Here is a 23,470-nt window from a genome sequence, read left to right on the forward strand (position 1 = left end):
TACCACTATTAATATTCATATAATTGGTATTACACCAGTCATTTAGAGCATTTAATAAAGTTTGCAAGTCATGTGCTTTTTCAGCTAGTAAAATTATGTCATCTGCATACATCAGAATACAAATATTTCCATTCTCAAACGAAACACCAATCATCAGAGATTTTAAATATAGTGCTAAGTCGTTGATATACAGATTAAACAAAAAGGAGACAACATACATTCTTGTCTCAAACCAGTTTGTACACTGAACCAGTCTGTCTTAAAGAAATTGACTCTAACACAAGCATAAACAGATGAGTAGAGTTATTTCACTGCTGTCAACATTTTTCCAGAAATACCGATCTATAGTAGCTTTACCCATAACTTCTCTTTATTAAAACAATCATAAGCTTTCCTGAGATCAATGAAGGCAGAAAATGTAGATTTATGCAATTTCTTCCTGGTTTCAATCAAATTAGTAAGTGACGAAATTTGGTCAGTTGTACTACATTTTTTTCTAAAACCATTCTGTTCATCCACAGGCTTGTCGTTATCTTCCATCCAAACATTTAACCGATCATTAAGAATAGTACAATAGATTTTAAACATGGAAGATGCAAGTGCTATTCCTCTATAAGATAAAGGATTTCTGGGGTCTGCGGAACCTGATTTAGGAATAGGGTTGATAATAGACTTTCCCCATACTGTCGGTGCAATGCAATTACTAAATCATATACTAAAAAGTGAATGTAAGAATAAAATTGCTGTATCATTCTTTAAAACTTCTGAGGGTATGTTATCTGGACCCTGAGCTTTACCATATTTAGCTTTATCAACCGCCTTTTTCACTTCAATGATAGAAATAGGTTCATAAAAAGGTAAAAATACATCACTAGACCTAGTACCATTTACGTCGAAAGCAAAATCAGATTTAGAAACATTATCATTATGGAACAAAGAACTGAAGTCTGACTGCCATTTATGAAGTACATCGGAAAGTGAACAAGAAATATTACCATTATTCAAAACAACTTCTGCTTTCCAGATTTTATTTACTTCACAACAGCGGGTGTTAAGTGCTGTGTTGCGGCCGTAAAATGTCGCCCCGACTTCATCTCAGTGTTGTTATATTTTCTGGTCCTTCGGGATCATTTAGATTTGAAGATTTAATACTGCTTGAGCCGGTGCTAGGGGTCGTGGGCAGTGTTGCATATTCCATTACTGCTCATGAACAGACTCAATAAAACCGAGTCTGCAATTTTCGCTGTTTGCTTTTTTCTCGGTGCTTTCGAGGGATCTACTTTCCAGATTTTTTTTTATTCATTAGGTATGCTCTGTTTTTTACGATGCCAAACACCAATTTCCCTAATACTTTTCCAAACTTTAGTGTTATCTACATTGTACTCAGTAAGAAGTTCTTGGTGCATGTTATACCAGTAAAAACGTTTAGCTCTTTGCACTTCACAGTCGAACAATTTGCGAATATTAACATATTCGGATTTACATCGTACTTTTTCTGCTCGTTGCTTACTCTTCACCCACAAGCGTTCTCCATTACAAACATTAGACCATAATTCTGTTAGTCTTTCAGACCACCAAGGCTTTCCTGGTCGTCGTTTTTGATTATTTAAACCCAAACTAACCGTTTTATATGGGAGTTGATTATACATGTCCTGTTTAAGAAATAATAAGTTCCCAATCGTGGTTTATAGTAGAAAAACCCGTGTTTTGAGTTCTTATGCGTAAGAATATATACTCAAACGCAAAAGAAAGTGTGCACTCAGGTTTTCGACAACTGGAGTAGATTATGTTGTTCGTAGTAGATAAATTTGTCAAAAAGTATGTCATGTTTGGTACCAAAATTTAGTGCAGTTTATGGCCAATTTGATGTGTTTCGATTATTTTCAAATTTGTGACATTTATGGGGATTCCTGGCTATTCAAAGCCAACAGGGGTCAAAGACGGAAGTTGTAAATCTCTTTCTTGTCAGATGATAAAAAAAGCTGCCTATTCCTCAAACAATGTTTTGTTTAAATATCGTGTGTGACAACCTCTACTATTTATTCAAGCATTAATATGGCAACGCTTATGCCTAACGTAACAGTAGAATGACGTCACGAGGAATTTTATTCCACTCTTGAGTAGCGGTGTCGCCCGAGGTCTGTCGGATCTATGTCGTAAGCAACTCGACCAGATTGCTGAAATTGCTGGTGCAAAAGAATTATGACATTACTTTGGCACCCAAACGATCTGCTGACGTAAATAACGTTGTCACCCCGTTGAAGCATTGTTAATGCTTCTATTCGCTGAGTTTCACTAAGCGTGGCATTTTATCACAGCACAGATTTGAAATCTAATCTGTTTTTCCTTTCACCAAAGGTATAAGAAAACTAACAAAACACATTTTTATAGACATGTACATTTCCTATGGGCAGCACGTGCAAATCGTGCAAAAGTCCACTATCGCTAGTTATCTTGACTCCAGCCAGTTTCTCTTGTAAAATTGAAAGAAGATCAATCGTAGATGCTTCGACCAAAGTGTGTTGCAAATTGTAGACGGATACCTCTTTTAGAACTGAGAATATTCAAATTTAAAAAATGCACACTTTCTTTTGCGTTTGAGTATATCACGAAGGCCGGAGGCCTGAGTGATATATTGTTTCACATAAGAACGAAAAACTCGGGTTATTCAACGATAAATCACACTTGGGAACTTGTTATTTCGATTCTAACACGACATACTAGAATCAACAGTGTTAGAAAAAATGGTAACTACTTTTTACGACCGTGCTACGCACCTAAATCAGATGACGTCATTGCACGCGCGTGGGTTATTGCAGAATAACCCGAGATAGAATTTGCTCTACATGTATGTAGGTTATTGGCTGGTCGTGTTAGAATTTAAAATAACACACCATTCATTGTATACATAGTCAATATCATCCTGGGTTCTCATCCCTTGCTCTAACTTATCAATAACGCATTTACTTCTGCAAGAAACATTTTGTTAAGGAAATCAACAGGTTTGTTACGTAACTTATCTTTAGGTTAAAAGGGGCAAGTTTCTTACAGCCTTGTTGGAACAAAAGTCAGTGATTTTCCAACTTAACATAGAATGATCTGACATACTTGTTCCTGCAAAAAGTGAAATGTTCTCAGAGGTATTAATTAACTCTGTTGTACGTATCACAGAAAAATCTTTAAATTTATTTAAACTACCTTGACAAGTTACTAGTATACAATAATCTACGACAGAGGACCCCTTTGCAGATATAGAGGTATAATCATTTTAATGGTATTTCTTCCATTAACAATACAAAAATTTGAATTTACCAGAAATTCAATAAGAAGTTCACCATAAGCATTGGTAGTAAAATCAACAATATCACGTTCTGGTACCTTATCAACATCCCTTATAAATGAAAAGGAGCCTTGGAATGCGGGTGCTGTTGTTGTTTTTTGTTTGTTTGGTGTTTTTTTCTGCTATTGGAACATTGCCCTTCTTTTGATAAGTATTGATATCATTAGACATTGCACCAGGGTATGTTCTAAATGTATCTATAATTAGGAGCTGAACTTGTTGACAAATTTTGATATGTTCAACAAAATTATATGGTTCAGCATCTTTATTTTCAGTTTCAGTTTCATCCTTACAATCTGTTGGTTAATAAGAATTAAATCAAAGGCCTGAAGGGCCTGAGAGTCGGCTAATGATTGATGTACTGGTAGTATGTCCCCAGTTTCAGTTTGGTTTTTTTTTTTTTCCCCAACAAACGAGATTTGTTACAATAGATGAAATGGACATTCAATCGATTTTGATTGACTTTTTATACAAGTATTTAAACCCAATATATTTCTCTAAAATTGAAGAGTGGTTTCGCAAAATAAAAATGTTGAAAGTACAAACTTACAATTTGCAGGTGACATAAGATACTGCCCATGACTATAAATTTTTTTTCCAGTAAACATTTGCCTCCGGCATTACCAAAACAGCAATTATCGGCTGGTATATATTCGCACCATGATAAAATTTGAATATGAAAATTTATATATTGAAATTTATAGCGCGGATTGCCACATACAATTTGTAACGGATGGACGAAAACTGTTCAGATATTTACAGATAAGGGGCCTGGCAATAACCGTGTCACACGCTGGGTATTGTTCAATCATATTATAAGGGATGTGAATTTAAATTATACTTACTTTTGCGTTTAAAGATATGTAAATGTTGCTGAGTGTCAAAAATATGGGTGTCATGAATGTTTACACTGACAGGAAAATTGCGCTTCGAAACTAGAGTTACTCGGACTAGCTACCAATTTCGGAAAAGATAACCAATATTAATAAATGCAGTTCTTTTTTAGTTAAAACCTCATTTATTCTATTTCAGACCTTTTTAACCCTTCAAAACCATGTCAGTAGTCCCCAAGTCTTATGTACTTTCAATTATCCGTTTTGTTCATTGTAGACAGACAGGCCCAGACTGGGCCTGAAAAATGTTTGAGCCATTTTTCCCGTGGTCGGTAGCAGGGTGGGTGGGGGGAGGGGTGTTCCTTCCGCTTTGAACTGCAGTCAGATTTTGAAAGGGGCATTCTGGCAGGTGGTAAAGGGCAAATGTATCAAACTGTAAAGTGGCAATATGGGGGAGGGTGTGGGGGATACCCCTCCTGCAAGTAAATAACAAGGAAATTTTGAAAATGAAAGACCCTTGATACGCCTTTGGGGGCGATTTCTAACTGAAAATTTATGTTCAATTTCTAAACTTTACCTAGATTATTTTTAGTATTACAATATTCAAAGTATGAATGACTGTCACTTCATAGTTTAACTTTCAGATCATGCCTCAGCACTAGAAAAATAAGTCTGATATTGATTCTATGTATGTATAAAAAAATAAATTCTAGAATCATTTCTGTTACATAATATCTATCATGTCTGTTACTTTAATGTTTAAAATTTCATAAAAACAGTCGTATTTCCCCAAAATATTATATCCGGATATGATTACAATTTCTTTTATACCGCCAAAATCTCCTTTTCAACAATTGTTTTACAAATTGTGATGATTGAAGACAGTTTAGCAGAAATTTGGCAGTATCTGACTTTTGAAGTTTACGGTGAATTTATCTAAATCATTTCATAAAAAAAATTGTTTCATTTTGTCAAAGAAATCTAACATAGACGATCTTTTTTTGATTTTAAAAACTACAAGAAATAAAATTTTTAAATGTTTCCCCGATTTGTTTATTTCTCGAAAATTTAAGAAATAAAATCATTTTTAAAAATCAGTAGAAAAATTAATAAATCATAAGAGCTCCTTCTCGGGATAATTTATCCGCTTACTGACTGCAAAAATCAAGCCATGTGTCATCATGAAAAGCAGAATGGGTGACGGTTTCATTTTTTTGCGAACCTGAATCGTAAGCAAATTATCCAAACCAGTCAAAATTCCAGAAAGGTTAGATCTAGATTCTTTCTAGTATTACAATATCGCAAAGTATGACTGTCACTTCATCTTTTTTATTTCAGATCATGCCTCGGACTAGAATCGAGTCTGACATAGGATTATATTAGGTGTAATAAAAATAAATTCTAGAATCATTTCTTTTACAATAATATCTATCATTATTTTTTACTTGAATGTTAAAATTTCATAACACAGCTCGATATTTACCCAAAATATTATATCCGGATACGATTACACTTTTCTCCAGTTTCAAAAATATGTTTTACAAATTGTGATGAACGAAGACATTTAGCAGCAATTGGCAGTATCTGACATTGAAGTTTACGTTTAAATTTACCCTTTTTAAATCTTTTCATAAAAAAGTTGTTTCGTTTCGTCAAACAGCCAAACATGACGATCCATACTTTCGATTTCAAAAACTAAAAGAAAATACAATTTAATGTTTCGCCGATTTGTTTATTTCTCGAAAAAATAAGAATTAATATCATTTTTAATATCAGTAGTAACTAAACAAACCAGTAAGAGCTTCTTCTTCCGATAATTTATCCGTTTACTGACTGCAAAATTAACCCACGCAAAGTCGTAGAAGCATTTTTTTAAAAAACAGATCACGCGTGTTCCCCGAGAAGTGTCCAGAATGTAAGTTGGGAAATTTATCCGCGAAGTCTCGGGGAAGAATTAACGTACTGCCATATCTTATTCGGGTCATTTAAAATGAAGCTGTCTTTAAGTTAATTAGATCGATGTGGTAAACTCTTTGATAAGAGACATTCCAATGCTTTCAGAGGTACCCACTCATAAAATTTTTACAGTATGTTCTGGAACTATATTTTGTCTTTCGCTGGATGTTACGCAAGTTTTGTAAGTCTGCGCAATTCATAAAATGCACAGCACAATAAATTTGTTATTTGCGCAATGATTTTAAAGATTATTTTTTTAAGGGACAGGGTAACAAATGGATAATTTGGCTAATAAGTTAATATGCAGTTTTTATTTGAATTTGTGAACATCATATTTGCTATTTTGTGACAAAAGGCATAAAATTCGCCCCATAATCATATGCGCAAATGTTTTACCAATCCTGCAGAATCGTTAAGCGTGTTTATGCTTAATGAGTTACCGCGGAAGAAAATACGTGGCTTTATTCGAGAATTGCACATTAAAAGTCATAAATATGACAGATTACATCGTATATTGGTTCATAGCAAATAGGATTGACAAAAATGAACTTCATTCGATCAATGAACTCTTTGAAATTAGAGACAATCCAAGGGGAACTACATCACTTCGCTGTGTTGTGAGGCCATTTAAGAATGAGAAATCGTGCGATAGCAAGGACTCGTCAAACGCTTGACAGCGTTTAGCCGACTCAAAAATGGGAAAAGGGAAATCAAACGAAGGCGAGATGTGTGTGATGTGCGGAGCAATGAGTGAGTACAACTTTAGATTATAAGGACCTTACATACCTGCCTGTTTTAGATGGGTTTTTCCTACCCGAGGGACAGTGTGGAATGAAAAAGCGAGCGTTAGCGAGGTTTTTTATCTAAGCTGTCCCGAGGGTTGGGAAAACAGCTGTCTTACACAGGCAGACATATAAGATCATTTTTCTGCCTATCACGTTCAAAATAGATCGTGGTGACATTTCCTGGCATTATTTTTATAGTTTATGACGTCATAAATGTGCAAGGACTATGTGACGTCACCTAAGTGGACGCTAGTTTAGACAACGTTTTCCCTAGGGAAAGACAAGAAAGACAAATTATAGCAGAAGGCCATCAGAGAATTCGCAGTATTTGCACGGTCATATGTAATTTAATTTAGATTAATAATTAAGAGGCCAATGTGTACACGATATTTGCATATTGGCACTTTGATAATCCACAATGAAATATCTTAGGGTGCATACTTGAATATCTAGTAGTAACCCTTAAATTCACTCGTATTTAATATAATACAGTCAAGATAAGTAAGCGAAGTTGGTTGATTTTGTTCAAATTATGCTCTACTCCCCATTTATGCAGTTTTAATATTTCTATAGACATGTTAATTAAATAAGTTTTAAACAAGATACTAATTCTGTTTGGTAATTAACTGATTGGTAAGAAAATCACTTTGTACTTGTAACTTTTGGCGACTAGATTTGTAGTCATTAAATAATTATGTAACTTGGTATTGTATTGATTGTATTGAAATTATTCAAGCAATGATGGCAATTTCAAAGAAAAATATTAAGCTATAAATCTATTTCAACATTATACGCAAAAACAAAAACTGGCAAATCTTTAAGTAGCTTTATTGATGGAAATTGAAAGATGTGATTTGTTCTTCTTATATTATCAAAACACAGCATGTTAAAACATATTTATCTATTTTAGCTTTCTGTTGCTTTATTATTGTACTGGTTATTGCTTTGCTCGGCTATGGTATTGCAAAATTATGATGGGTGGGTTTTCTAAATAAAAGCACTGAGAGGACTCATGTGGGCAGCGGTTTATGGGCATGAACAGATAGCTTAAGTTTTGTGATTTAAGTTAAACTACTGTTGATCAATAAGCATTTTCATCCTTTTTCACCAAATCAAGGGGTAAAACTCTGCTTTTACTCTGTCAAAGGGGATAAAATAATATATGAGCAAAGCTCGTGTGCTTATTGAACATTTTGTGAGGTTTGGTTAATCTTGCTCAAAATCTTTTTTGAATTATAAGCATTTTTAACAAATCAATGGGAAAACACCCTGCTTTTACTGGAACAAGGGGAATAACTGTAAATTTGAGCAAAGGTCATGGACTAATTGATAATTATGTGATGTTTGGAGATCTTTTTTACGTAAACATTGTGAAAGGATCGTATCTTTCTCTATGAAAACAAAATAAGATGACACCTCTTCTGTTGATTTCATGCAATATACTTTCCATAAACCTATTTCTGCGCTACAAACTTCGACGGATACACGGGTGCATTTTTATCAGTATCGTATCGAAATAGAACGCACGCCGTGATAAGTTAGATGTTTCCTGATCATGTGACCAAAACAAGCTCTTTGGTGTTGTTATAATAATAAAATTTCGATTAACTTTTCTAGCAGGAAGTTTTAATTTAAAAATGTTTACAAAAGATGCCACTTGGTTTTAATACCGATTATAGATCTACGCGGATGAAGCTGAAGCACTGTACTATTTTTGCAGGTTATTTGTAGTTTATTTTGGACACGTGGTGAAGTATTGTTTTAGTCATGTGATCAAAGCAAGCATGCTCATTTTCATACGCTTTGTTTTTGTTATAAAATATATATACGGCAAAATATGTACTTAAGCAATGCATTTTTTGATAAAGGTGAATCTCAGAAGCTTTCTGAAAGTTAAACAGACTTGAAAAGGTAAAATTTATGGAGGACATGGAACTACTTGTTGTTCGGTTTCGGATAAGCGTATCGTCCGTAAATTTGTGGTATGGTAAATCTGTGGGCACGCTTCGCTGCCCACAATTAGAACTTTTACTTTTCTTTACTCGCTACAAAATTAACCATGATCAAATGCAGAAAGACAAAAATATCTAGATTTAATTAGGTCAATAATTGTTTATATCCGCTTGCAATTTAGATGCGATCTGATGGCGAGGGTTCAATCTCAAATCGGTGTTACTTGTTTGCTTCTGCTGACCGCTTAAATGATTTCACCATTCAGTGATTTTAAGAATATACCAAATGAATAGTTGTATATAATACAGAAAGTATTCTCACAGACAATTTGTTCTTATTATTTCGGTGATTGGTTTTTTCGACTTAATGTCAATTTTTATATATATATGATAATGATAATTGGTGAGAATCTTAAACGTTATCATTATATTTTAATAAATTTTGATACAATAAGCAAGAGAAAAAAGTGAGATTTCTCAGAATCCACCTTTTTCAGGATCGGTTTATCTACATGACTGTGGTATTGAAAAGTTGATCCTGATCTACCTTATAGTAAGCGGTGTGGCACCGATATTTTTCGTGTGTGGAATTCTTGGGGCCTTGTTTAATACAGACTGGCTTATATGTGGTAATTTAAATATGTTTCCAATTTTACCGAGTTTTACTTAGATGCTAATGTTTTAATATCATAGTGTTTGGATGAGTATATTACATGAAAACTTCGTCGTGTGATTTTTGTCAAGTCGATGCGATTTAAAATTCAAAAGAAAATGATTTCATGAAAAATCAAGATGTTTTTGTCCTAGAAAAATAACGGCAATATACTAGTACGTCAAATATCAGTCAGCTTGTAGCTTTTATAATAGAGATGCTTCATTAGAGAAGCCCGAGCAGTCTGTAAGTTTATCGTATATTGAACAATAGTGAGATGCGGTAGAGTAGTCTGTAAGTTTATCACGTATTAAGTATTGGTGAGATGCAGTAGAGCAGTCTGTAAGTTTATCGTGTATTAAATAATAGTGAGATGCGGTAGAGTAGTCTGTAAGTTTATCACGTATAAAATATTGGTGAGATGCGGTAGAATAGTCTTTTACTAGGTGAGATTATGCGGAATGGTATTGTGTTTAAAATATTGGTCAGATGTGGTAGAATAGTCTTTTACTACGTGAGATTAGGGGGAATGGTACCGTGTATAAAATACTGGTGCAGCTCTTGAATTGAAAAATAGTTCTATAACGTAATAGTCATAAATTATCGGTCGTCTCTTCGTAAAAGCTAGAAAGTGAAACATTTATTTTGCTTATGTTCAGCATGAAGATCAACCTGATGCAGCGCTTACTGTTAAACACATTTTAATGAGTGTGTGGTCTTCACTCCACAGCGCAGTACATACTATAACGTTCAATCTTTGAAAGAGTTTTTTAAACAGACAAGCATCTATTGTAAAATCTGAACATGAAATATTTTTGTTAACATCTATTGCGATATTATTATGTTTACAAATGATATTTTTGATATCATATAAATGTTTTTACATTAATTTTCTTAGAGATGTTTTAATTTACGTTTTCAATATAACTTCTTCTTGGCGGCATATACCCATTTCGTGGCGGTTCTCCGTAAAATCCATCTTACTTACTCACTCATGTGTAAACACGTTAAAAAGTTGTTTACAGTAGACGTTTTAAAGAGTATACAAACAAATACAAATCTAAAATTACAAAGCATTTAAAGTTACAATTAATTCGTGTCAGGTTGAAAGAAATGGGGTATCAAAGCAGTCAGTGAATTAGCATGTCTTAACTTATTTGGAAGGGAGTTCATAGTCTCCGTAAAATTCAATTAACTCAGTCAGGCACGTATAAACACGTTCAAAAGTTGTTTACAATAGACATTTTAAACAATATACAAACGAATATAATTATAAATTATAAAGCATTTAAAGTTATGATTAATCTGTCAGATTGAAAGAAATGGGATTTGAAAGACATATTAAAGCAGACAGTGAGTTCGCATATCTTAACTTATTTTGAAATAGTCTTTGGATCTATGTACATAAACCTATCGTTACCATAAGTCAAGAAATGATCATTCGGACTTGCGAAAGAAATCCTGGCATTTTATCATCTGATGTTCCTATCCAGTTTGTATACTTCTATAATAGTAAAAAAAGACATAGGTTCGGGATTAACTGTGAAATGTTTTATAGATGCGGGTCAAACATTTCGTCATGTACTTTGTACGGAGCTGGTTGCAAAAAAGCTGGCTCCTTCAGTACAGGTTACATAACTATAGTGGAACCTTCTATTCATAATTCGAGGTGCTGTGTTCTAAGCATATTGTAGTTTCACTTCTTAGTTTTCTTCGATTTACGTCGTTAATAGTGATATTCACCAAATGTATATACATTGTTAAATGATGGGGGTAAAAGCGACTTTAATAAATAAAAACTCTCTTTATTATCAGGAAGTGTTTGACACCACATTTTGGCAAGTTAATGATTTTTACGAAAAGTTGAAGGCAGTGACAACTGGCGTTTGGACAAAAAAACTGCAATAAAAATTTTGATTACGTTCGCGTTTGCTTTTCGGTGACCATTGATGGATGTTTATGGTTTGTGGATCGGTGTCGTGCTTGTCAATTCGGCCTCTTTGCAGCAGGGGTTAAAGGTATGTATCTTGAGTGTCTAGATTATAAATCATTAAATGGAACATTTTTAAAACCCCGGAAATGAAGCAGTCATTTAAAGAGATAATATTCACATGTCAAACATCCGGTTAACCTCGCTTTTTCCGGTAGTGGACTCGAGTGTGATTTTAGTACACAGATAAGATTCTCGCCTTCTTACATATATCAGTTCAAGTTAAGTATAAAAATTCAAATTACAAAGAGTTTAAGAAACAACTTTTAAAAAATAGATGGGCATGATTCATCATTAAAATATACAAAGTAGACAACATCATTAAACAAAAAAACATAACTACATTTTAACCTTTAGCCTGCTGGCGGCAAGTGATTCTGCCTTTGCGACCAGTGCAGACAGCCGTGCAGGCTGATCATGGTCTGCATTGTTCGATATTCAGTCGGTAAATTTTCAGTGAACATCCCTTTGAATAATAAGTGATATGGCCCAAATTGAATTAATGGACCAGTTCATTTTAGAAATTAAGCAGGGTAATGGTTAATGTTGTTGGTTTTGTTAATATCGTATTAGAACTGACGGAAAATTTAGATTTAGATGTTTTAATATGATATACTTGAAGTTGCAAATCAGAATATGGATCTTTTAATTTATTGTATTACCAGCGCTAGAGCTTTTTACAAATTTCACGACTGTTTACATAAATTAATACTCTCTAGAAGTCACTAAATCACTTTTATACTTTCGATTTACAGTTTTTAACAAATATAAGAACAGTCCTTTAAAAGGGTTATTTGCATTAATTGAAATCAAATCAAATCTATTTATATATATTTTGTATTTTTTATTTCAGAAATGTCGATGTCGGTGAAAATGGCGAAATGTTTTAAATACTGATAAAGAAAGAATGAAATATTGACATGCGTGATGTGTTTTTTGTATCTTTTGAAAAAGTTTTTTTCTAATAAATACACATATGTAAAGTTTCTGTACTTGTGTAACTATATACTGTACATAAACGCATGAACTTGTTGATATAACTGAACATGTATTTGAATGATTTATTTGACTATGTGAAACGCATTTCCAGTTGCTTCTTCTTTGACAATAAAAATATTAAACCTTTTGATTCATGTAAGTCATACTACAATGTACTAAGTGAGTGATACATTTTCGAACAGAAACATTAACTATATAATATTATTATTCATAAGACTAAGATTATTGATAACACCAGCTTATTTCACGTACTCCAAGTTTAATAGGCTAATTAATCAAATTCACAAGGAAGTATCACGTGATCAATGATCTTGACATGATCATGTAAAACAAAAGAGGATATTTTGTTGGAGCTTCCTGTAATTTCAGTGTGCAATATCCACTATTTATATTCATCAAACGTTTGTCTTTGATATTATGTGCTTGTTTGGTCTGTTCAAACTTGTGTCAGATATACATACACCGACTTGAATTTTTGTTTTAGTATAATAATGCTTTTTTTTTATTTTTGAATATATTATATAAGTGTGAAAGATAAATTCGTACGCCCATCCAGTCAAAGATCTATTCGCCGTTGTTTGCCTATATTCTTATTATAATAAATGTATAATGTTTTCAGTCATCAGGTTTAACCGCCCCACTCACCCACCCACACACCCACACACACACACGCACAGATGTTTGGCTAGATATAATATGTATTATGAGAAAAGCCATGATTAGACTCATAGAATGAATATTCTTTTATTTATCTTAACTTTATGTTTCTGATTCTAATCTGTGTGTTGAGGATGACCGATCACAATCCACCCTAACACACAGCTTGTGTGTCTGTAAGCTTAGTCGCCGATGGTAGCCCATACGAACACCTTATCCTGAAGACTATCAATGATTGTAATTCAAGGACAGTGCAAAATAAAATCTGTAAAAAGATTCTTTGGAAGCAAAGATTGCAACCAAGAAGAAATAATAGCAGACTCGGTTTGATTAAGTATTTTCATGAGAGGTAATGAAATGTGCAACACCTCTCACGTCCCCTAGCACCGGCTTAATAGGAACTCTATTACACACATGTTGAATGGACTCTATGATCTCAAAGGACCAGAAAATATTCCAGCACTGAATCCAAGTACGGGGAGACGTTTCACAGCCGCTACACGGCACTTTAAGGATTGCTGGTGTGATAGTTAATAAAATCGGTAAAAAGATCCTTTGGAAGCAAAGAAAGCAACCAAGAAAATAATAACAGACTCGATTTGACTGATTTTGTTCATGAAGGGAAGATACAGATGACGCTTCAATTGAAAAACTTCCCTGGTTTTGTAGCATGCCCTGTGTAAAACATACTTACACTCTTATCTGAATGTTAGTAATCATATTCGAGAAGCGAGGGTTTTGAACTCATGACCCTGGTTTCGTAGTCAGTGTTACAACTGGACCACTGCGTCCGCTCTTTATATTACATGCAGTTTCGCTTCTGGATTCGCTGAATTGAATTCAGTCGTGGTATTTATCTATCTACGTGACAAAAGGTATAAGTCATTGATATTGAGATCCTATGCTCAAACGTTGACATTCTTTTATTTACGTTATTATATTTAGTGGATTCAAAAGTCGCTATTTCTGTTATTTCAAACCCATTCTCCTCCTACTCCTGGCTACTAAAAGACTTTCAATTGCTTTACCTTTGTATCAAAATCTTACACACTGAGATTTTTCAAAAGTGTAATCATATTTTTGCTGTGCACAAGTTATGACCAAACAAGTCGGGTAATGTTGTGTAGTACAGGGATAACAATTTATGTGAAAGTCTGAAAGGCATGCATACAAGTTAGACAAAGATTAATCAAAATAATTTAATCAAACATTTTAAAATTTTAGGGCGTAAGATGTGTTGCACTTTTCATTTCCTCTCGTGACCAGACTCATACAAACCGAGTCTGCTGTTATTTTGCATGATTGCATTCTATGCTTTGAAAGAATATTCTTGCAGATTTTATGTTTCAATGATGTTCCAAGGAGTTCCTGCTAGACAGAATGGACTATTATGTTAACAAAAACCAAACGATTCCAATTGTCAAGAATAAAGCTGCTAATGGGTTGATATTAACTATATTGTTAGACAATATTATATAAAATTTTAATAGACAATTATGTATCAGTAGATTAATAGCCTTACAATGTCCAAACATTTTTAAAAAACTTAGAATGATCATGCACACAGGAATGTTCATCATAGGCAGCAAATAACTATTGTATTTTGTAAATTTAAATTATTTTGATAGGAATTGAAACTTAACACCAGGTTTCAAACATGTTTGTGTCCCAACGTTTTGAAGTAAACTGACGATATATCTAAAAAAGAATGGGCCCGCTTTATAAGTTATTTGCGATAAGTTTTTTTTTAAAAAGGGGGCGATGGTCTAAAGGTTAAGGTGCCGGCCGATCAACCCGGGGGCGTGGGTTCGAGCCCCACTGGGGGCACGACCATGATTTCTCATATTGACACCAGTACTTGTTTTTCCAAGAAGTGGCTCGAGAGTGGTTCAAATAAGCTTTAAACTTTCTCCACAAACGAGCTTAAATAAATCGTATTTACTAAGTTTTTTAAAAAATATATATATAAATAGCTTTCGGCCACAAACAATTTCACTTGGCAAAATATGTCACAAATCGGCAACATACGTAATATGTAATAAGAATTGGTAAACTGGGAGGTGCAACGTATTATATATCTATACAAATTCTGTAAAGAAGTCGGCTTGTATTTCACAAGCAAATATGAACAGGCAGAAAACTATCCATACTGTACCTTTTGTATTGTATGTTGCCGGATTATTTTCATTAATATGCATGACTTGATAAAGCTCTATAAATAGCACACATAAAACCTTTTAACATCGATAAATATTGAAGATTTCGTTCAATAACAAAACAACAGACAAAAAGGTGGAGGTATATAATAAAAGGGTCATTATAACAGTAGCTTGATCTGGGATTCGGCTCTCATGGATTTCGCAAGTTCGGATCACGCTCGTGAAATCTGATCTTGTAAAAATCCACTTGAGCCGAATACAGCATCCCAGGTCGAGCTACTATTATGATAACCTTATTGTATTCATATGTGATTTTCAAAGAAATACACCAGCAACATCGTCTTTATCATTATTATTTGATGATATCTTAAATTAACATCTACATTTTAAGTTTTATGTTATATGTTCGATTCAAAGTTTATGTCCAAAATTCCGTCATAAGACATAAAATGTTTTGGGAACTATGAATTTCTTACCCCTTGAAGCATTATTCTGCGCAGGAATATCTGATCCATTAATTCACTGCTAAAATCACTATTTATCAGTTATTATGTTAGTAAAAACAAAAATGAATGCTTTCCGGATAAATTACTTAAAACGTTTTTCCAGAATATTGCGGCTTTCATGGTTGCTTTTTATACTATTATCTTTAATTAAGCTGTAATAACTTCATCACAAATAATATTCAGATCGTAATTAAGTTCGTTTAGATTTCAGAGATTTAATTAAGAACAGTATTCAGCATATTTTGCATATTTGTTTGATTGAAATAAATATCATGTGCCAAGGTAAACAGTATACTATGGTGTCTTTTTTCGGACATTATACAGCGCAATATGTCATTGTAGCGCGTTGATAATTTCATTTTGTTGCGCTGGGTCAGGCTCCAAAATGGCTAACCAAAACTTCCAAAGTCTGTGTATGACGCTTTGGTGCGCCTGCCTTGACGACACAATGAAACTAGCTACGTAAGCTGCGCGTACACCAAAGCGACAAAAACGTAATATACTGAAAAGACCATCATATTATACTCCTGATTGAGAAAACATCAACAGCCTAACGATGTTAGAGGCTTTATTGTGGAATTTGTTTCATTATCACAACACAGTAGGAAAATCATTACAAAAATCCTTTTTATGTAAGTACCATTGAACGTATTTTTGCTTAGCATCATGAAGTACAGGGGCTGTCAAAATGTACTTTGCATGCAGATATACTTCCGAAAATTATTATACCAGATTTATACATTCATATGTTTAAAAGCTATTTGTTCTTGCAGTTACTTTGGAAAAAACGCGGGAAAATAGGTGAACAAATTCTTCATAGCATGCATAATTATCCCGCGATATGATTTTGCACCCGACTCCATATTCAAAACTCCCGCATCAAACAAATTTGTACAGATTTTGCTGGTTCTGGTCTCCAAATCTTGGACTTATTCTCCGCCATGGAAATTCGCAGTCAAACAGTCCCCTTCCGTGTACTTTTGTAAATAATATAAAACACCCTTGCCTTGATATAAGGTTCCATTAGCAATGGGGTAGTAAGCGAGTTCGATCCTATTTAATTTTAGATGTCCCCAAAGACATTTAAAAAAGGGAATCGCCACCTCTCGTGAACTTCAGTGGGTTTTTTTCTAATTGAAGGCACAATGTAAAGCAGGTAAATAGAGAAGCACGAAGGTTCCTGTTTAATTAGTAATATATATGCTTGCATTTTCACAGCCGATGTCTGCTTAAAACAGAGGATGAGGTCTATAGTTTTAAATATTCATCTAAATGAATGAAAACTTTTACAGAAATTTTTGAACATCCCATACTTACATTTTCAGCCGACTTATATTGTCAAAGTAATAGAATAGAAACACTCCGTCGGTGATTTCAGAAGATTTAAGATGTTTGTGAACACATTACTATTAGCGACTGTGTGCGCTTTTGTATATTCAAGCGAACGAGAATGTTCCAGATTTCACTATGAAGAGAAGACACTTGAAAAGATGATAAAAACGGAACTTTATGTGGAGAAGATAAAATCGGACACTGAAAACATGCAGCTTCAGATATCCAATAGACTTGATGCTCTACAGGATGACTGGGAGAAAACAAAGCAAGAAGTAAACGATGCTCGAGAGGACAATAGGAAAGTTATTGACAAAATCAAAGATAAAATAGATGGTATGTATTTATTCCTTTTCATAAACATATTTCGTTACTTAAATAATTCATCAAATATTTACAAAATATTATATCAATTGTACTAATTTACGCAAAATTATTTCCTGCTAGTCAATAATTCACTAACAGTGTAAAGTTTACAACATTGCATCAATGGTACAATGATATGCAAAGATTTGGTTGCGTGTTTTTATTCAAATTGTGTTCTATGCTTGTATTTTTCATAAGCTTTTTTAGTCTACATATTTAGCCGATATATGTAGAGACTTATCCTAAGCCTTCTTTACACAAGGTAAAGAATCTGTTTATATTGTGAAATTGTTCAGTGAACACCATTTGTTAATCCTAATCCCGTCCATGTTATGAGTGCAAAGGAAAAAATAACTTTCATGAATGCTATGCATGATTTAAAACAGTCATGCATCTAACAGTCTCAAAATTGATTTCTGTGATTTCTCATATTTCTTGATATTTTTCCTATACTTTGACGCACATATATGGATAGTTTAGATTGTTCTCTTTCCAGCAGTAGGCTTTTCAACATATTTCACCTTGTGAAATTCTATGGGTTTTGACTTTTTTAAAAAGATTGTCTATTTGTTGACAAAATTCACCACAGAAAATGCCACACTTTCCCCAGGGCATTAACTTATTTGATCTTTACATAGTTTTCTGTTCAGATTGCTAATCCATGTGGCAATTATGCATGTTTTTTTTTTCCTGCCTAGAGGTAAAAAGTGCATAGTTTGCATGAGTTTCTAGGTCAATAGCCACCTAAGCCTACCATAAAGTCTTAGCGGAGTTGTCTCCATTTTTTCCAAATATTTTACCCGGGATCATTTTTTTTTTCAGCTAAAATAACTCTTTTTCAGAAAATTATATTTCAGTAATATGTTTCAGTCTACGTACTTTGATGCAGTTAGCTACACATGTATCTAAAATAGATAGTTCCTACTTGAAGTTTGTACTTTTAGTTACACTGCCTAAAATATGCACTTCGGAAATGCATTTCGTTCAATTTCGTAATATCTAATTAACAAGGAAAGTTGTGTCGGAATTGCCTTTTACTGTAATGAATTATATATTTTCATATTATGTAAAATATATACATTGTCTTTAATAAAGTTTTAATCAGAATGTTTTTATTGTCAATTGATCATTTTCTAATTGATGAATAGCACCTTGTTATTCCTCTTCGTAAAGTAGAGTAGCAATTGCGTTTGAAAAGCTCAGGTTTACAATAAATGATACATGGGACCAATTGATAATTGTTTCTAAGACAAAATGGTGCATCCGTGTTGCATACAGGCTACAAATGTACATATTATGATATTTTGTATTATGATACAAAAAGTAAAAGTAGAGATCGAGATATTTAAAAAATTTGTAGACAAAAGCAATCCTGAGACAAAAGAAAATATGAAATACAAAAGAAAAACAAGATTGATTCTACACAGACATTTAAATGTTTCATCAAAAATCATCTAGAAAAAGATTTATATATTCTGCACGTTCTGTACTTAATCTATCATTTATTAACACATAATTTAAAAGTATAAGGAACAATGCACACTAATACATTTATAAGATATGTATGATACTGAGAATTAAATTCCTTTATTTTCACCGTTTAAATTACAATCCCTTGAATTTAGAATTAAGATAATGTTTCTAAATTATATCGTGTTCTATAAATAACATCTAAATTTCAAAGTATGATTTGTAGTTATTAAATAGTGCGTCATGGTAACTACTAGCAACCGTATAAATAATACAGGTCAACGTGTCAGATTATCAGATAGTCATGGACAGATCTTCAATGATATGTGTGAACTAATTAAATAGATCTATCAGGAACAATCTTACACCTTATTTACTGCTAGTTCATTCTTAGACGATAGCCGTGTTCACCCGTATCAAAATTACAAGCGTTTATGTATCCATCTGCTTAATAGACATTTGCGAATTAAGCCTACGTGGACTGTGAACACCTAAGACGATCGATTTTTCAAGGGGACCGTCTCAACATGATAATTTTAATTATGTTTGGTAGGGAAACATTCCTATAATGATGGTAAGGACTGGCTTATTATGTCACCGCAAAGATAAGATTTGGATTTGTCTTTCCGTCCGTCTGTTTACCAGAGACATGTTTTGTTATACATATCGAAAAAAAGTATTTGATCTAGCGTCATAACACTTGCCTGAAATGTTCTTTAATTCTATCGTCGTCGTCGTCCGAGATAAAAAACCTAAACTGGGTCAGCTGGGATCAAAATGTAGGTCAGTAGGTAAATTATTGTGAAAACTGTAGAAAACGTAATAGCTTGCGTCTCCATTCCTTTGTTGTTATTATACGGCCGAGGGGACGTATTTTGGGATACCACAGGTGTTCATCTGGCCGTCTGTCAGTCTGTGTGTCCGTCTGTCCGTTAGCAATTTCGTGTCGACTCCACACTGTAACTCGTGAACCCCTTAAAGGATTTTAAACAAACATGATACAAATGTTCTCCACACCAAGACGACTTGTAGTGCGCCTGTATCAGGTGGCTCGCTTTGAGGTCAAGGTCACACTAACGTGTCAAGGTCATATGACTTTGTTTCGTGTCCGCTCTGTAACTCTTGATCTGTTTGAGAGATCTTAAAGAAACTTTGCACAAATGTCCACCACATCGAGACGACGCGCAGAGTGCATGTTTTGGATGGCTAGCTACAAGATCAATGTCACACTTAGGGGTCAAAGGTCATATAACTTTGTTTCTAGTGCGATGTGTAACTCTTGAACTGCTTGAAGGATTTTAAAGAAACTTGGCATAAATGTTCACCACATTGAGACGACGTGCAGAGTGCATGGCTCAATTAAATACTTTTGGCGATATGTGTAGCATAACTTCTCCCTGATGGACAGAAACACAGATCAAGGGCTGTCCGTAAGACAGCGCGCTCGACCTTTCTCAGTGCTTGACTCTGAATTAGAGCTTTGTCAGTAAAAAACTCCATGTAAAAACGGGACATAACTTTATCAAAATTCAAACAGAGTAATGGGGATTAATTCTACGCGTGTAGACTTTGATAGTAAAAAGGTATTTTAAGTTTCAAGTCAGACGTTTTAACAGTTACAGAGATACATTTGTATTTGACTTTATCAAAACTTTTAACAAAATATTCTTAGTAAAAAGGGGGCATATTTCTGTCAAAATTCAAATCAGAGATTGTTTTTCCTGGTGAAGACTACGATAGTAAATCACTGTTTTAAGTTTCAAGTCAATAGCTTTGATAGTAACAGGGATATTTGACTTGATAAAAAACTTTAACTATATTTTCTAGGTTAAAAAGCGACATAATTCTATCAAAATACAAATCAGAGTTATGGGGAATATTTCTCCTGGTGTAGACTTTAATAGTAAATAACTATTATAAGTTTCAAGTCAGTAGCTTTGATAGTAACAGAGATATTTGACTTTATCAAAAACTTTAACCAACGGCGATGCAGACGTCGGAGAGAGTGCAATAGCTCTACTTTTTCTTCGAAAAGCCGAGCTAAAAGCAGACACATCCGAATTTGTATCACCTACCGCATAATGATGATATAATAACCCAAACTATATTGTCGATAAAAACATTTTTGTCGTACCGCGCATAATATAATCAAATTATGTTGCTACTGTCCCCTTGAAATATCTATCGCTTTAGGTGTCAACAGTCCACGTAGACTTAATTCGCAAATGTCTAACTGACACATATCTTAAATGAATAGCACTTCTATGTTCATACCGGGATTGACGTTGCCAATTTTATCCGGATCGCCACTTACTCGTCAAATATTTAACAATGCCGTATGCCAGATATATGTTTTAATGACTTTAGCCGTGACGTCTGTTATGTAGTTTTTTTCAAAATCAGTAAGTTAATGCTTGCTTTCTTTTTGAAATTGAAAATGATGAACGTACATTATATGAAAATGTCTAATGATTCAAAATGTTTGATTTCCAGGTCAAGAAAACGTAGCTGTAGCCTTCCTTGCGCACAATCTAGAGAACACTTCACCAATGTCTGGCGAGACCCTTGTATTTAGCACGACGTACTTTGATAGGGGTTCTGGTTACAACAACAAAACTGGAGTTTACGTTACACCTGTCGCAGGCATCTATATGTTTAACTTACAATTGTGTATTACTGATGGCCATTACGTTTACTATGAAATTGACACGGAAAAAGAACCTGTTATGAGGGGACTGTTCACTGACGAAGACGTTCTGAATCACAGCTGCCAAATGGCTACAGCTGCAGCTATACTAGATGCAAAGGAACGTGTTTGGATAAAGGTCATATCATCTATTAGTGGCCTACATTTCTGGAAGGATTCAAGAGTTTGGAACAGCTTTTCTGGTGTTTTGTTTGCAACAATAAACTAAAAAAATATCAAAGGACTAGTCTTTTGCGTCTTTCTAGAGTTATATTTTCTTTGAAAACTTTTCTTGCATAGTGTTTATGCACTGTGTTATTATGTTTGACTTGTTTCTGCGTGTCTGAACGTTTCTTTCTGTTCCAAATGTGGTTTAAAAACTGTTGCAATCATATAGTTTTCAGTTTATATCATTTTTGTTGTTATTTTAAATAGAACGAGATGTTTTAGCATAACCCTAAAATTTATCTGAGTAAATGCGTTATTTTCTATCACAATCACAAATGGTTGGGGCATCCAGATCAAGAATATTCGCGGTAGATCCGTGCATTTCTTATGGACGTGTTTTGACAAGTTACAAGTCTAAAAATAAACTATAATACCAATAAATGATGCCATAACTTATGGATTTCATGATTGCATTCTACATCCCTTGAATAAGAATGAGTTTGTTTTTCTAATTAAATTCTTTACAAACGTGTGTGACTTTTTGTTTCAACAAACTATTCCGATGACAAACATCAACTTCACTGCACCGTCTGCTTCGATCTCTTGCACTTCTGGTGATATTTCATTCACATCTGTCACAGCCTCAAAAAGTAGTTCGAAGACACGTGACTTTTTGTCACATGATCGCTGTTTAAATACATTACAGTTTGACTCCTATAATACACAGGGATAAAATAGAGTAACAGAAACGTTTCTCTTTCTTGAAACAGCCTGTCACAAATTCTATGAGTGATGTCTTCGTATTCTTTCTCAACAGTATGCAATTAAATACGATTGACTTTCATTAAATAATGTATCGCCTATAATCCGAGTCTACGGGGTGTGAAAATTCAGCGGATTTGGTCATTGTGGATTATCGATTTTGTACAATAGCCTGTCAATATGGTGATCTAGCAAGGTGTCAGCGATACATGTACAAGATTCTGTGTACATATCAGTCGCCGATGCACTTCATGATATATTGGCAAGGGAAGACCACTGTATTATTCTCAATTATGTTTTCTAGCCTTTCCAAAAAATTACAAGTTCTGCATTTCACTGCTCCTCGAAATATTTGGGCCACGGGTGCAGCCCCAGCTCCTACGCCCTTGCATAACTTAGGCATAGTTGCCTTGGTAGAATTTGGCGCTTTTGTTTGTAACAAACTGAATTCTTTTCAAACCGGTTTGCCAAACTTTCGATTTGTTTTGTAAAACTGGTTTTGATCTCGAAAAGGTCTGTGTCAACGCTAACCGGTTTGTCAAACCGACCAAACTGCCCCCAGAGGCGGTTTGTTGTATTCCAAATTTATTGAAGTTCGGGAAGAAATGGCGGACCTTATGGACCAAAATGGAAACGGGTAAAGAAAAAAAACGTAAGAATTAGTTGATTTCTGGTGAATACCCATGGTAATCTTTTCCCCAGCCGAGTTCATTTGTCAATAATTACTTCTAAAACCATTCTCTTTGATTGACATACATCGTTTTTATCAGTTTTTTTCTAACCGTCGAAATATTCCAGTCATTTCGTTCCAAGATTTGTCCTCCAACAGTCCAAAATCCCCTCACCATTATAGAATA

At 34.0% G+C, this 23,470-nt stretch overlaps 2 protein-coding genes across 2 annotated transcripts in view; both read left to right on the forward strand.

Annotated features, from left to right (window-relative positions):
• Positions 1-12,440, forward strand: part of LOC123554417 (uncharacterized) — a 30,412-nt gene extending 17,972 nt beyond the window's left edge. Inside the window, exon 6 of the mRNA XM_053548105.1 lies at positions 12,362-12,440. The gene's annotated coding sequence lies outside the window, so the exon portion shown is untranslated. The remainder of the gene's footprint in view (positions 1-12,361) is intronic.
• Positions 12,441-17,116: 4,676 nt separating this feature from the next.
• Positions 17,117-22,395, forward strand: LOC123555495 (uncharacterized). Its single transcript, XM_045346103.2, has 2 exons — positions 17,117-17,497; positions 21,491-22,395. Exons 1-2 carry the CDS (start codon positions 17,218-17,220, stop codon positions 21,910-21,912), a joined length of 702 nt encoding a protein of 233 aa, XP_045202038.2. The 5' UTR covers positions 17,117-17,217; the 3' UTR covers positions 21,913-22,395.
• The last annotated feature ends 1,075 nt before the right edge of the window (positions 22,396-23,470 follow it).

Source organism: Mercenaria mercenaria, chromosome 7 (genome assembly GCF_021730395.1).
Source record: "Mercenaria mercenaria strain notata chromosome 7, MADL_Memer_1, whole genome shotgun sequence".
In the NCBI taxonomy this organism is placed as follows: Eukaryota; Metazoa; Mollusca; class Bivalvia; order Venerida; family Veneridae; genus Mercenaria; species Mercenaria mercenaria.